General features: G+C 38.8%; 1 protein-coding gene across 20 annotated transcripts in view; it reads left to right on the top strand.

The window, feature by feature from the left end:
• Positions 1–15265, top strand: part of ptprfa (protein tyrosine phosphatase receptor type Fa) — a 229067-nt gene that overhangs the window by 68700 nt on the left and 145102 nt on the right. For all 20 annotated transcript variants that reach the window (XM_069522627.1, XM_069522623.1, XM_069522622.1 and 17 more), the window contains 2 exons: positions 6140–6285; positions 14418–14559. In XM_069522627.1, coding sequence (XP_069378728.1) covers positions 6140–6285; positions 14418–14559 — 288 coding nt within the window. The remainder of the gene's footprint in view (positions 1–6139; positions 6286–14417; positions 14560–15265) is intronic.

The raw sequence follows: 15265 nt of genomic DNA, 5'->3' as shown, positions 1-15265 counted from the left end.
GACTCTTGCTTGTGACTTGCATGCGTGACTTCCTCCCACCTCTGGCTGATATATGTTGGCAGCAGTTGACAGTATGTAGGCCTGGCTAAGCCTCAGAGGTGGAGAAGGAGATCCTCACAGAGCAATGTTTTTGATCAACAGGTTAATTATCAGGGCTAAAACTTTTATGACTGTAATGAACACACTGTGTTTCTTTAGTACTTGCCCAAGATTACTCTGGAAGTCGAGGTGCCTTGTACACTTATACAACTCGCGAAGATACCATGACCTGGATGACTAAGAATCCTCCCAGATATGATGTGTTGGTTTCTAATAACTGTTACAGAGTATGTTACGGTTGATTCAAATTGAAAAACTGCTTTTCAACTAATGACTGTTGGTCGATGGACCCTGATGAATTATAAAGTGATATCCGGGAAAAAAGAAATCATCAAGCGCAGGTTAGATGTACTGTGTTTTGGAATTTTAAAAAAAAGGACACTTGAGTAGCTGCAGCTCAGGAAGTGGAGTGAGTTTTTCACTAATCAGGGTGTAAATTTAATCCTCCTCATCCTTTACTGCTGCTTTAAGTGATAGAGAAAACTTAAGCAATAGAGAAACGCTATATGAATTTGTGTGTGAATGGGTTACTATGATTTGTAGTGTAAATTGCTTTAAATGGTTGTTAAGATGCTATACAATTTCAGTCCTTTTACTTCCCTAATACCTTGTAGCATGTGAATGTGCACTTTAGTGCTCATTACTGCAAATCTTGTGTAGTTTGGTCCCAAACTAGATGTTATAGGGTTTACCATTGTGATATGACCTCACTCACATGCTGTCCTGCTGTAATATTGCCTTCTGACTGCATCCATATACCTTTAACAAACAATTAATGTGTTGGAATTAATATTAGTTTTAGTAAATATTAGTCAGCGTGTCCAGTCTGGTTCCCCATCTTCTGCAAGATCAGTGTTTTACATGCTAGATCCCAAATATGTGTCAACATAAGAGCACATCCAGTGATTGAAGTTAATTTGTGAAGTTAAAGGTATTTTTCAGGAAACAAAATTTGTATCCAACCACTCACTAAGTTCTCATCCAGTCAGGGCTCACTTTATGACTGCTACGCTGTAAACCTCCTTTCCCCCTCCCCAGCTTGTCTTTGCAGCTTCCAGCCTGCATCTAGCACAAGTTAAGATTACTGTCTCTGCCGGGATGACTTCCTGTTTGTGGTCCTTAGATCATGGGGAAAATAGGAAGGTAAAAATGTCCAGTATGGCTGGACTTAGATTCATTGCCTAATAATGCTACAATCTACCTTTTACAAGCGAATGCCTATTTATCACCAAGCATGCTTAGTGAATGGACATTTCCATGTGCAACAATCGAATTAATCTCAGGTGATGACTTGGTAAACTGTCCTGCTGTTCATTGCTCCACTAAGCCTGCTTTTTGTGTTCATTTGCAAAGATTGCAGTGTCTCTGCTGGCAGACTGCGCTCACAGACTGTAAATTGATTGGTTCATGGGAATGTAAAGCTTCATCTTTTTTTTAAACATATATTTATTAAGAATTTTGTTCATTTTACAGACAAACAATACAAGACAACACAACAAGGCACATATAATGCCATTTGCTCTCACATATAGCACATATAATAGATGTTCTTGTCACAGTAGTAAAGCTTCATCTTGATTTACTATGAGCTGTTCTTGCAGGGATTTGACGTATGGATTATCATATCATTTAGTGGGATTGAAAAATGGTTTGTTTTTCTCTTTTAGTAAAATATATAGTGTTAAAATGGACATCACTACAACAGTTAGACAAGGAGAACTTAGACAAAAGTGGAATATAATGTAAGTGGAACAGCCTCTCATTAAATTCATATTGTATTTCAAAATATAAACTAAAATTTAGCATAGCGTTAGTTCAGGCAGATCACGGTCAGAATCCAGTACATCAGATGACAGCAGCACATCTCTTTGCCAGCCCTCATGAGCTGATGGTTCAGCTGATCTGCTCCTATACATTCAGTTGCATTTTCCTGGACAATATACAAGCCTAAGCAGGACTAGTTTTCCTCTGGATGTGAGAGGATGCTGACGTGTATATTGTAGTTTCTAAATCTAAGGAAGTACTGTGTTTTTTGTGAAATTAGTGCTTTTTCCTGCAAATAGGAATTGGTGTCTCTGCCACATTTGTGCTAAGCTGATTAACAGCTAGCCTATCCATACCTGTAAGCTATCCACTAGTACTGTGCCTGTGTCAAACAGGGCAGGAACAGGCAGGCAAGAATACAGAACTAGAACACTGAATTTTGAGCCTATTTACTGGAATAATATATTCATGTTTATGGTTTTAAGTTCTATGCTGCCTGTGTTAAGAGTAAAATACATTGACTTGATTTTGCCAAGTTAAATTTAAAAATAACAACTTGTCATAACAACAATATCAACATTAACAATATAAATTCTGGATGAATCCTGTTCTGCTCTACTGCACATGTACACAGCTGAGCACTGAATTGAATCAACAAGATAGTGAGAAATAAGTAAAGGATGCTAATGTAATGTAAGGAAGCGTAGGTAATAGGTTTTTAATAAAATGACCTAACCTGTCTGGTAATAATGTATGATACAAATATACACCTACTGTGGGAAAATGTAAGAATTCTTCAGGTGTCTATCTGTTGCTGAAATACAGTCTATTACTGCCTGTCATTGATTAATTGATAAAAATTGGTCCTCAGCTGTGCAGAATGTGTGGCAAACCATTGTTGACTTCTGCATGTTTTAATTGGCTTTTGGTTTGGATTAAAAGCCATTGACTGTTAAGCTAACAGAGCCAACCTAAAGGAATACAGAAAGTTTTGTATGAAAATGGCCTAGTGACAAGGAGTAAAAGTCTAAAATCAGAAATGTCAAGGTGTTGTTTTGATGCTTCAGTTCAGTTCCACTGTGTTCAGTATGTGAGCTGTTAGCTTGCTCTTCAGAGACACTCTCTGTTTTCCCTTAGTGGAGCCAAATATAAGATCTCTAACCTGCCTCCTCTGCTACACCATGGAGGTAGGAACTTATCAGCGGTATGTGGCTGACACTTTGTGCTGACATGCTGGTCAGAGAGCAGCACTGGGGAACTGGGAGGATTTTCTGTATTAGAGGGCAGGAAAGTTGTGCTGTGAAACTTAATGAGCAAACGTTTGATCTTCTCTCAAGTCTGGAGTGGGCTCACTCAATAGGTTTTGTCAATATAGTGTCTTTCCTTCATGCCATGGTATAACATCATCATAGCACATTGAATCCATGGATTTATGGGTAACTCATGGTTAAATTGAGGCAGCCCAAACAATTAGTCAGGATAAGAGAAAGCACAGCAACTAAAATGTTTATTGCAGTTCTGTGATGGATTGCAAACTTGTGTACGTCCACCATCCTTAAATGCTGCTCTAATCACATTGTGCACTAAAAAAAATACTTCATGTTAGGTGAATCAGTCTTTATTTTCTCCCCTTTGAATAAAGCTACAATAAAAGGGGAAATGCTACATTTCGTGTGTAGTACAAGGCAATTATAAACAGTGTTTTATTCCCGCTCAAGGCACACTGTATTGATTCCTTTTTCTATCTAAGCCTCTTCTCAGATGAAGGTTAGTAACAAAAAGTGTGAAAGGCACTGCAGTTTTAATACTTCTGGTGTCCAGAAGTTGGGAACCAGATTGTTTATATGTCACTTTGAGTGATCAGAGTTTGATTTGCATGGCTGCTATCTCTCAGTTCCTCATCTTAATGAGTCTGTGAGGAGATGGCAGTTTGTACAAAAATGCTGTAACTTGTCATTATGAATTACCTCTGAAACTGCTTTATTCCGTTTTACACAACATTTGCCTATAGGCCAAATTAGAAACACGGCTATAAGACAAGTGACCTGCAGTCAGTGACAAGGAAATGTTAAACAAATGGCTGTAAACACAGGATATGTTGAATAGTTTTATTGAAAAATGGTTGTGACCTAGGAAAACTATTAAATCCCAGTCATTTCTGAGATGTCTTTCTCCTACTTAACTTTAATTTGAGGCAGACTGACATCTTAAATTGTAAAAACAAGGGTTCTTGATACATCCTACAGACAGTGCAGCTGGATTCTTACAGACTCTGAAGACATTGTTTAAATGTAAATGGGGTTTCTAACACACACTTACACAACCTCCAAACTGCATATTCTCAAATAGTGGCCGGTCCGTATTTTCCTCAAATGCAGGGTAACAGGCCTTTACCTTACAGTGACAATTCTTTGAGTCAGCCAACCTTCATTCGGGCTGCAGGTGCTAAAAGGTGTGGTACATTTTCAGGATGACAGTGCAGGTATGTTTTATAATTCAATTCAATTCAATTTTATTTGTATAGCGCCAAATCATAATATACATTATCTCAAGGTGCTTTACATAGAAGGTCAAGACCTTAAAATTTTATTAATAAAGAGAAACCAAACCGTACCCACAATGAGCAGCACTTTGGCGACTGTGGAGGAAAAACTCCCTCATTACCAAGGAGAAACCTCTAGAGCCAGACTCAATGTGAGCGGTCATCTGCCTCGACCGGTTGTCGTGAGCAAATAAAAATGGGGAGGAGAGGGGAGGTGCTCTACCTCCTGTTCTACTCTTACAGACTCTTGGAACCACAAGAGAGCCTGTGTTTTGTGAACGAAGTGATCTATTTGGATAATATGGTGTCATGAGCTCTTTGATATATGAAGGGGCTTGACTGTTAAGGGCTTTATATGTGAGGAGCAGGATCTTGAATTATTTTCTGAATTTTACAGGGAGCCAATGTAGAGAAGCTAAGACGGGGGTAATATAATCTCTCTCTCTAGTTCCTGTCAGCACTTGTGATGCAGCATTTTGGACCAACTGGACAGTTTTCACACACTTACTGTGACATCGTGATATTAAAGAGTTACAGTAATCTAGTCCAGAGGTAACGAATGCGTGGACTATTTTTTCAGCATCCTTCTGAGACAGGATGTTTCTAATTTTCTTAATATTGCGCAGTTGGAAGAAAGCTTTTCCTAGAGACTTGCTTTATATGTGGGTCAAATGACATGTCCTGGTCAAACATAACTCCAAGGTTCCTTACAGTGGAGCTGGAGGCCAAACTGAAACACTCCAAGGTGACTATCTGTTCAGACAGTGATTCTCTGAGATGTTTAGGGCCAATTACAACGACCTCAGTTTTGTCTGAATCTAGAAGTAAGAAGTTTCGGGTCATCCAGGCCTTGATGTTCTTGAGACATTCTTGAAGTTGAACTAAGTGATTAGATTCATCATGCTTCATAGAAATGTACAGCTGGTAGTGTATGTGGTGCTTTCTGATGATGATGATATTAATCTGATTTAATATGGAACTGTCAATCAGGGGGAAAACTTTGTTAAAAAGTTAAGTTGGGACAGAGTTTAACTGACAAGTTGTTGGTTTAGATGATGAAACTAATAAGGTCAAGTGCTTTTTTGTAATTTATCAGGCTATCCTTCCAGGCTAGGTGAAAGTCATATTGATTGATGGAACACCACTTCCTCTCTAGCTTCTGTGATGTCTGTTTTAAAGCATGTGTTTGAGAATTATACCATGGAGCTAATCTCCTCTGATTTACCTTCTTCTTTTTTAGTGGGGCGACAGCGTCAAGGGTTGTTTTTAATGAGGCTGCCTATATATATAGTCAATCTCTATTGGACATCAAAGTCTTTTTGAAAATGTATATTTATTTATATGTATATATTTTACAAATTGAACAGTAAGCCTGTTAGATCCAGTACTTGTATCTGAGTGCACACCCTCTGTAAGAAGTGGCCCTCAAGTGTTGGTTTATAATAAATGTTTGTTAATAAATATAGAGTTTCAACATTTCTATCCATCCATGCACCTGCCTGCTCTCTACCTCTATTCATAAGACTGACACCTGCTGTTTATTAATAAAGGGATGCTGGTTCTGGGCAGTTTTTACAGGTGTTACATTTCACTAGGTGTTGCTACAGTCAAGATAAAATCTTTGAAAGAACATATTGTTAATCCAAGATTTACAGCAAATGTTTTTTATGTCTTGTCCCTGCTTATCCATAACTTGATTCCCTCACCTTTCCCCTCAATGTCTCTCCCCTTTAGGCATGCCCAGCTTCATTAAGTCACCGGATGATCAGACAGGGATCTCAGGAGGAGTGGCGTCGTTCGTATGCCAGGCAATGGGTGAGCCCAAACCTCGCATTACCTGGATGAAGAAGGGGAAGAAAGTCAGCTCTCAGCGCTTTGAGGTATGAGTCAGGACCTTTCCTCAATCCTTTGTGTCTGATGTCTTGGAGGTTGCAGCATACCCAGTGTCTAACACCTTCACTGCTCATTTGTATTTGTTTAAGAGAGTGAAAGGGTGGCTCTCATTTCATAAGTGTCATATCATCTTTCCTTATCAGGATGTATGTGCAGCAGTGAGACTGTATAGGGTGCCCTAATATGTGCCACCATGCACCAGACCAAAACAACACATTTCCTCCATTTATTGCCTTCTGGAGACACAAATCAAAATAGTTGCAATATTCTGATCTATTCTGATAATATCTGAAACTCAGCAATACAGTTGGTGTAGACGATTAGACTGACTATGTCTGTAAGTTAGCATGTTATAGAGTTAAACTGTGTTAACGCAATGTCACTTAAACTTTATATGGTGACTCATCTGTGAACCGACTAGTTTTATTCTTCTAACTTTTTATAGGTGTGCTCTTGGATGACTGTGCAAATTGGAAATTATGTGAATTGAATATAACTAACAAATATTTTCATTATCAGTTAATCTGATCCACTTTATGATCAACTAGGTATAGTTTACCAGAGAAAACTTGGTAAAAGTCCCCCCCCCAGGTATTGTTATTATTCATTTAAATGTTGATACATTTTTTTGTCTAAATTAATCAAAAGTTAACAGTTAACAAGTCACTCATAATAATGATAGGTAAAATGTCGCTGTTTTCTTTATAGCAAAACTTTCTTCTGAGTAAATTTGGCCATGAGTTTTGTTAAGTAGGCCGTTCTTCCTCCTTTGCCCAAGTTTTTTTTTGGAAAAAAATAAAGAAGCCTCGAACCAGGTATGGACAGGCCTCTGACACAGGATTAATTCCCTGGACCTGAGGATGCTCTGACTATGTACAACTATGAATGAACTACATGACGATGCCTAAACGAACACACACACAGGCACAGCCTGCACTCATCGCAAACCACAAAAATGTTTGGAATTTACGTGGGACCATTTATCATTTTTACTTGCCTGGTGCAAATGACATGAATAGCTTGCCTGATTTTGTGATGGAAAATTTAGGGCGACCCATGGAAAATGAGTGGCTTGTTTGCTGTCTGCTTTGTTTGAATGGAACTGAGCATTATGAAATATGTGTGTCATTTTACTTTTTGCAAAAAAAACAACTGCCTGCCAAAAGCTACTGCATTTGATATTGCGGAGCAGAGTTTCCTCCAGTACAGATTAAATAGCCATGCACAGGTATGTTCTTGGGACAATCATACTGGAGGTTTTTAGAAGCAAACCTGTTGTTAATGTTCACCTAACATTAACAGTGTGTGTTTATGTGTCTGCATCTGTGTATATAATTTAAACTTGCAATCACAATGGAATAGTTTTATGTGGGTTTTGGCAGCCACCTTTTCTCACCTCTTGTCACCTGTGCCAAAAAGGAATGTCTGCTAGAAACTTACCGTTCAGTGGAAAGCATACTTTCACTTCTGACAATAATGCAGGTATTACCTGACTACCTCTTTAATAATTATTAAGAATGCTCCTCAAGATGGTAAATTGTAAATGGTTTGTATTTATAAAAAGCTTTTCTAGTCTTGATGACCACGCAAAGCACTTTACAGTACAGTTTGCCATTCACCGATTCACACACACATTCATACAGTGCATCTATAAGGAGCACTTTTATGTTTTATGAGGGGCAATTTGGGGTTCAGCATTTTGCCCAAGAACACTTTGGAATGAACTGCCGACCTTCTGGCTGGAGGACAACAGCTCTACCCCTCAGCCACAGCCATCACTCAAGAGAGGGATTGAGATGAAGCAACAGATTAGGTCCAGTGTGTAATATTTAGGTGAAAGGGATCTATTGGCAGAAATTTAATGTAGAATAATCCTTATGATGTTTTCACTAGTTCCTTTCATCTAAATTGTATGAATTGTAGTTTTCTTTACCCCAGAAAAGGGCCTTTATATTTAAATACTTTATATTTACATCGAGGGGGTCCTCTCTACGGAAGCCACCATGTTTTTTACATTCGTGCAGACTGGACAAACTAAATACATTTTGAGTTTTTATGACAAATTAAGGCTACCACAGGTTCTTTTTCATGTTTGGAAGTGGAGGGTGAGGTGAGGGGTGTTCAGCTGCAACATGCAATGTCAGCACTAGATATCACAAAATTCTACACACTGTACCTTTATCATGAAATATTTGTGACATATTCCTTTATTGTGATGTCCATAAATGTGCAGGACAACAAGCAAAGCGATGAAACTCAAAACATGGCCAGTGAGGTGTGTGTGACAGCTCACCACTGCTGAGATAGAAAAAGCAGTCAGTAATGTGTGGGATGAACTGAAATTAACTGCTCCTGCTTTAATGAAAGAACATGTCACCCAGTGCAATAATATGGTTCTCATTACAGAGAGGCAATAATCTGTCAGGCTGTGATCTGCTGTTGAGGCTGCTGGTCAAGAGCAAACAGTTCAGTCACGATGACCAGCTGCTCCACCTTCAGGGTCTTCTCCTGTGAGAACAGTCATATTTCAGTAGTCCATCTGTAATATACATTACCACTATAACATTTAAACTGGTACACAATAGGTTAATCAATGTATATGGAAGTGTGCATGACATTATTTGGCCTTTTCTGACTTTTCATGATAAAGACAATAAGCCAACAGGAGTGTTTTACAAAGGAGAATGTAAATATGTCTCATTCAAGTGCAGAATATGTGTGCACTGTAATAAGCTGACCAGAATCAAGACATTTTATGCATTCAGGTGTATTAATGCACACTGAAACTGCTTGATAAATTTGTTTCGTAAGACACTTCCTACAGGACTGTGGACCCAAATGACTTAAAGTTAAGTGACTCATTATGAGTCCTGCATATAGATGGAGACACTTGGTTCATGTCCAAGTGAGCAATAAGAATTATCTTCTACCTGCCTGCTCAGCATAACTCAAACTGATGGCTACCATGTGTGCTCACTGAATGGGTAGGGGAGGTGGGGGTCATACTGACTCCCTATGCAGGGAGACAGTCCAGCTTGTTGTAACTTCAGTTATTCAGCTTTATTCAGTAAAAATTGGGCGTGAGTACTGTGTGTGTGTACTTTGCCAGCTTTTAAGGAAGCAGTAATTACACCTATCGTACCACTTTAGACTGTCCACTAGCTCACTGATGCCCTGATCCAGGTCTGGGGAGAGATCCCCCAGGACACCATCCACCAACTCATCAGGAGCATGCCCAAATGTTGTAGGGTGTGCATACAGGCACGCAGAGGCAATGCAGAGTACTGAGTCACATTATGAAGCTGGATCAGCCAGTGATCTATTTTTTTAAGTGTGACAGTTCTGACAGGAACTAGAAAGACAGAGATTATATTACTCCTGTCTTAGCTTTTTTGCATTGGCTCCCTGTAAAATTCAGAGTCATATATATTTTATGAAGTACTTTTGTAGTCTTAATGACCACTCAGAGTGCTTGACAGTACAGTTTATTGCCATTCACCCACAGATTCATACAGTGCTTCTTTCTTTCTTTTTTTCTATAAGGGGTAATTTGGGGTTTAGTGCCCAAGGACACTTTGGCATGCAGTAATATGACAATAATATGATGGAGATTGTTTAATAATTTTGTACATACACAGGTACAGATTTTTTCTCTGCTTTAATTTTACACATGAATCCGTCATGTTCTTTTTAGATAATGCAATGACAGATCCTTAGATGCTCAGTGCCCCACAAGTTGGAAATCGAGGCAGGCCATGATAGAAAGAGTCCTGGAGCAGTGTTTCTTTTGTGAAGCCAGTCCTCCTCATTTTTAGCTCCTTTGTCCTGAAAGTTAACGATGATGATCCTGCACTAACATGAACCATCAAGACCAAACTCCCGAGCTACATGGATGAAAAATACAAGGACCCCCTGACACAAAAACTAATGGACATGGCCTGTGCTCTTAATCCACGGTTCAAGTTGAGATGCATCAGTGCGGACAACACAAATCCAAGACTTACTTCTTAGAAGAGGTGGCAAACGTACTCACATTCTTTACTTAAGTAAAAGTACAAATACTTAAAAAAGACTCTGGTAAAAGTAGAAGTAGAGATTCAACTCCTTTACTCAAGTAAATCAAGAAAGTACAGGCTCTGAAATGTACTGAAAGTACTAAAGTAAAACATTTTTTTATCATCAATGATACACAATGCCTCTTTTGAGAACTCGTCAAAATGAAAAAAGTTGTAGGCAAACAAAATAGGATAGTTTCACTCTTTTGTTTACAACCTGCACTGAGCTGGTACAGAGAAAAACAATCTAGTTTTGCTGCCAAATTCCAGACAGAATAATAAAGACTGAACAGAACCGAGGTCCTGCATGAGCACCTGGATCATTTTTACAGGGAATAAATGGATGGGGAATGTGCTGGCCTTGATTAAGTCCCTGCCCCTTGTGCACACCGCCTGTCGCTACTACCTACTGGATGGTTTAGTGAGGTCCTCGGATCGGCCCCGCCAGAGTTGGTCACAGCCCTGGTGGAGCGCAGAGAAGACAATCAAAGTTGACTATCTATAGGAAGTAAAAGTCATACCTGCAAACCTACCATGTGAACCTGTGGAAGGATCATTACCGGTACAGCCACTTGACCTCAGTCGACCTCCGCAACCTGACCACCCTCCGGACGCATAGGGTCTCATGCTGAACTCTTGGCAACAAAATTCTAATTCTCATTTCTTTCCAGAAACATGCAGCCCTATCAGATTTGACTTGATTTTTGTAATTTCAAGTTCAAACCTTGAATAACATACAAGCTCTTTACCATGGCTATATAATCTGCTTATGTCATTCTGAGTACGAGGATTGTTTCACCTCTTGGAGAGTGTTACTCAGACTAATGGCTTCCCTGTTTGTACGTTGGAGAGACCTCCTACCAAGACAGGAGTTCAGCTCTGTAACTCCTTCATTAGAGCAAGAATGAAATTCTCACTAATCAGTTTGTTGGGTCACACACACACACAAACTGCAGGTGGGTGGAAATATAAAGTCCAGTGCCATGACCTCTGAATCTTTATGCCCCAAGAGTCCCTAAGGCCCCTCACATAACTGATATCCACTCAAGCTTGTCACTGTCTACCAGTGCCTTCAGCTGTTGAGGTCAGGACATAGGTAATTTCCAGAATCATGGTGGATTTGGTCACCACACTGCTGGGATCTGATAGCTTGGAAATCAAGTAAAGAGGAAGCAACAGCAGTCAGGTGATATGACAGCTTGTAAACACTCCAGGTTTTTAATAAGATATTAAAAACCTAATATATATATATATATATATAGTGATATCCCTGGTGCATCTCAATAAATTAGAATATCATGGAAAACTTTGTTTATTTTGATAATTCAATTCAAAAATTGAAACTCATTATATAAATCATTACACACAGAGTGAAATATTTCAAGTGTTTATTTCTTTTAATTTTGATGATTATGGCTTACAGCTAATGAAAACCCCAAATTCAGTATCTCATAAAATTTGAATATTGTGAAAAAGTTCAATATTATATTCTAAGACTCATGATGTCCCACTCTAATCAGCTAATTAACTCAAAACAACTGCAAAGGTTTCCTGAGCCTTTAAATGGTCTCTAAGGCTGGTTCAGTAGGCTACGCAATCATGGGGAAGCCTGCTGACTTGACAGTTGTCCAGAAGACAGTCACTGACACCCTTGTGTGAGCATGACTCATGACAAAGCTACAGTTCCCTTTAATTTATTTTTGACTGTAGCGCATTCTTTTAGTGTGGGTTTGATCCATATGTTTTTTACTTTACTGTTGACTAAGGAATGGGAGAGTAGATAGTGATATCCCTGGTAGAGAATTCTTCTCAATATATCCTTGACCCTCCACCCCACAATTGCTCGAAGCTGGGCAGCCCAGTAATATAGTTTTAGATCGGGTAGAACTAGACCTTCCTTCTCTTTATTGCCATCAATATCTTTAACCAGATTCTTGGTCTCCTGTTTTGCCAAATAAATTTTGATATCCGTTTTTCCAGCCACTTAATGGTGGATTGTGGTACCAGGATAGGGAGGGATTGGAATAAGAAAAGGAGTCTGGGTAGAATGTTCATTCTAACTGACTCTATCCTGCTAACAAGTGACAGGGGTAGCACATCACATCTGCTTAAATGCTTTTTAATTTCCTTAATCAGTCTGCTGTAGTTTGGGGAAAATAGTTAGAACAACTAAATCTCTTGCCTGGATCTACTGTCTGATCTACTTCACGTTTGTTTATGTATTTTTTCATTCTATTTTCTATAACTGAGGTCAAATTTTTTACATCTACACATAGGAGGCTGATTTGGCGATAAGACATACATTGAGTTGGGTCCTTACTATTTTTGTGAACAACACTTATTACTGCATTTGACCATGTTCCAGGCAGATCCCCCTTTGTTAGAGCGCAGTTATATACTTTGCATAAAATTGGAGTTAACTCATTCTCAATTTTTCTTACAATATTCTCCAGGGAAGACTTCTATTCCTGGGGATTTGTTATTCTTAAGTGTTGAATTATTTTCTTTAATTTCTTCATCTTTGATTTGAGATAACATCATGTCGTCCACTTCTGATGTCAATCTTGTTACTTTGATTGATCTAAAGAACAATTTGATCTTTTCTTTTTTATGTGGATCTACTTTATATAATTCTTTTTAATAAGTAGCAAATGCCTCTGTGATATCATTCAGTTTTATTAACCTCTTATCGTTATCTGGGAATGTTATCTTATCTATTACCCACTTCCAAAGTTAATTCTTAATCATTAAGTTGGTGCAATAGCTGACAACAACAGTATTGGATTATACCATGTATGTGTGCTCTGATGTAGTTGTTATATGGATGCAAAAGTGCATTATTTTTGAATTTCAGAATTAAGGCAACATTTCACAAATTTATAGCAGGTTGAACCAGCTACCATGATGTGTGGCACTGTTACCTCACAGCAAACAGGTTGTTTCTGTGTGAAGTCTGCATGTTTGAGTCTGCATGTCTCCCGGTAATCTGGCCTCCACCCACAGTCCAAAGACTTGCAGATTGGGGTTAGGTTAATTGGAACTCTAAATTCTCCATAGATGTGATGGTTGAACTCTTTATGTTTGTCCTGTCCAGACGAATCCTATCTTTTGTGCAGTGTAAAATGGGATTGGCTCCAGCTCCCCCTGCAACCCTCAAAGGATAAGCGGCATAGATAATGGATGGATGGAAATATGGATAAGACATATGTTTAGATAAAAGTGAAACATGTTGATCAGTCTTCAACAACAAATCCCTGAACCACCTTGGGATGATTGTTCATCTTGAGAGAACAGATTTGAGGATTAGGATTGTTAGGTGACTTTCAGTGTGCCTCTCATTAAGACCCCTAAAAGACCAATGTGAAAAATAAGAATTTACAAAAAACTGAAAAACTGCTTGTGTGCTGACTAACTGCTGCCTGGTTGACCACATGGAACTAATACCAACAGTATAGAGACAGGAGCAACGAAGTTGGGAAATTGTATATACTAGGTACTCAGATCTGATGTACATTTTTACATATGTATGTATTTTTGTATGTTGAAAAATAAATGGTTTGAAACTTTCTTAAGATCTTCAATTTATTTCTTGCAAAGTGCTGTGTGGTTGCTGCATAAGAATATGGGGATTAAAGCCCAAAAATATTTTTGACATTTTCAAAGAGACCAATGAAAGACCGGTTCATGGAGATATGGTACTGATTTTGTTCTAACTCCTGCTGAAAGTCAGTCTCACTTTTTCCTCTCACTCTTCTCAATGTGTATTTAAAAAGTCTTATTTTTAGGTTTTTCTGAGGAAGTTCCTTGACACTTGTGTCAAAAGCAGGCAATCAGTTATGCTATATGCTTCTTCACCTGAGGGGAGAAAAACTGAAATGTCACAAATACAATTCAATTCAAATTCAATTCAATTCAATTTTATTTGAATAGCGCCAAATCCTAATATACATTATCTCAAGGCACTTTACATAGAAGGTCAAGACCTTAAAAACTTATTAATATAGAGAAACCCAACAGTTCCCACAGATGAGCTGTTTGATCATGCTTTGCTCTTATCTCACCAGGTCATTGAGTTTGATGATGGTTCAGGCTCTGTGCTGCGTATCCAGCCTTTGAGGACTCACCGTGATGAGGCCATCTATGAATGCACAGCTACCAATAGTGCTGGAGAGATCAACACCAGTGCCAAGCTCACTGTGTTAGAGGGTAAGATCAGGATGCCTGTCTGCTTGACTCCTTGTCCCACTTTTTGTCCAAATGTTGCCTCTACTGCGGCTCACCTCTCTGAACTAAAGGGTTATATAACTCCAATTCACCCTGATATTAGAGCTTGTCCTCATGTGCACAGACAACCTTTTCTTGACTCAATGTGCCTGTCTGAGTTGTGCTTTGGCCATTCAGTTCATTTACAGTGCTGCAGTGAGTTATGGTTCTTTAAAGATGCATGATTTGCAAATGATGATGGGGAGCTTCCTTTCCTATTTCCATTGCCTGAAAAAAGATATTGCTTTATAAAAACTACAGGGTGCGAGGAGTTCTAATAAATTCATGAATATTATCCTGTCCTGTGTGACATCTGAGATGCTAGTAGATTGGTCTTACTTGTTTAATGGCATTTGATGCTCAGATAGAGTTGAAAAACTAACAGCAACTTTGGTTTGGTTTAGTTTTTAGTCTGATCCCTGCGTTTTAATTGTGAGCTGGGTATGATGAGGTTTGTAGGACCACTCCAATTAACTATCTCTTGAACCTACTCCCACTCCCATTAAGTTCAATCAATAAAAAACACTCAAACACCCTTCCTACACTTACGCTCTGTGGGTTAGTTGTTTGACCACAAGGTTACTGTGACCGGCTGCTCCACTGCTGTGTCTTCACAAGTTTTACATCAGAGGAAGCCAAGATAAAACCT

The sequence above is a fragment of the Paralichthys olivaceus genome, chromosome 3 (assembly GCF_024713975.1).
Source record: "Paralichthys olivaceus isolate ysfri-2021 chromosome 3, ASM2471397v2, whole genome shotgun sequence".
Taxonomy (NCBI): Eukaryota; Metazoa; Chordata; class Actinopteri; order Pleuronectiformes; family Paralichthyidae; genus Paralichthys; species Paralichthys olivaceus.
Note: the sequence above shows the minus strand (reverse complement) of the source record. Positions and strands in the feature narration are given on the sequence as shown.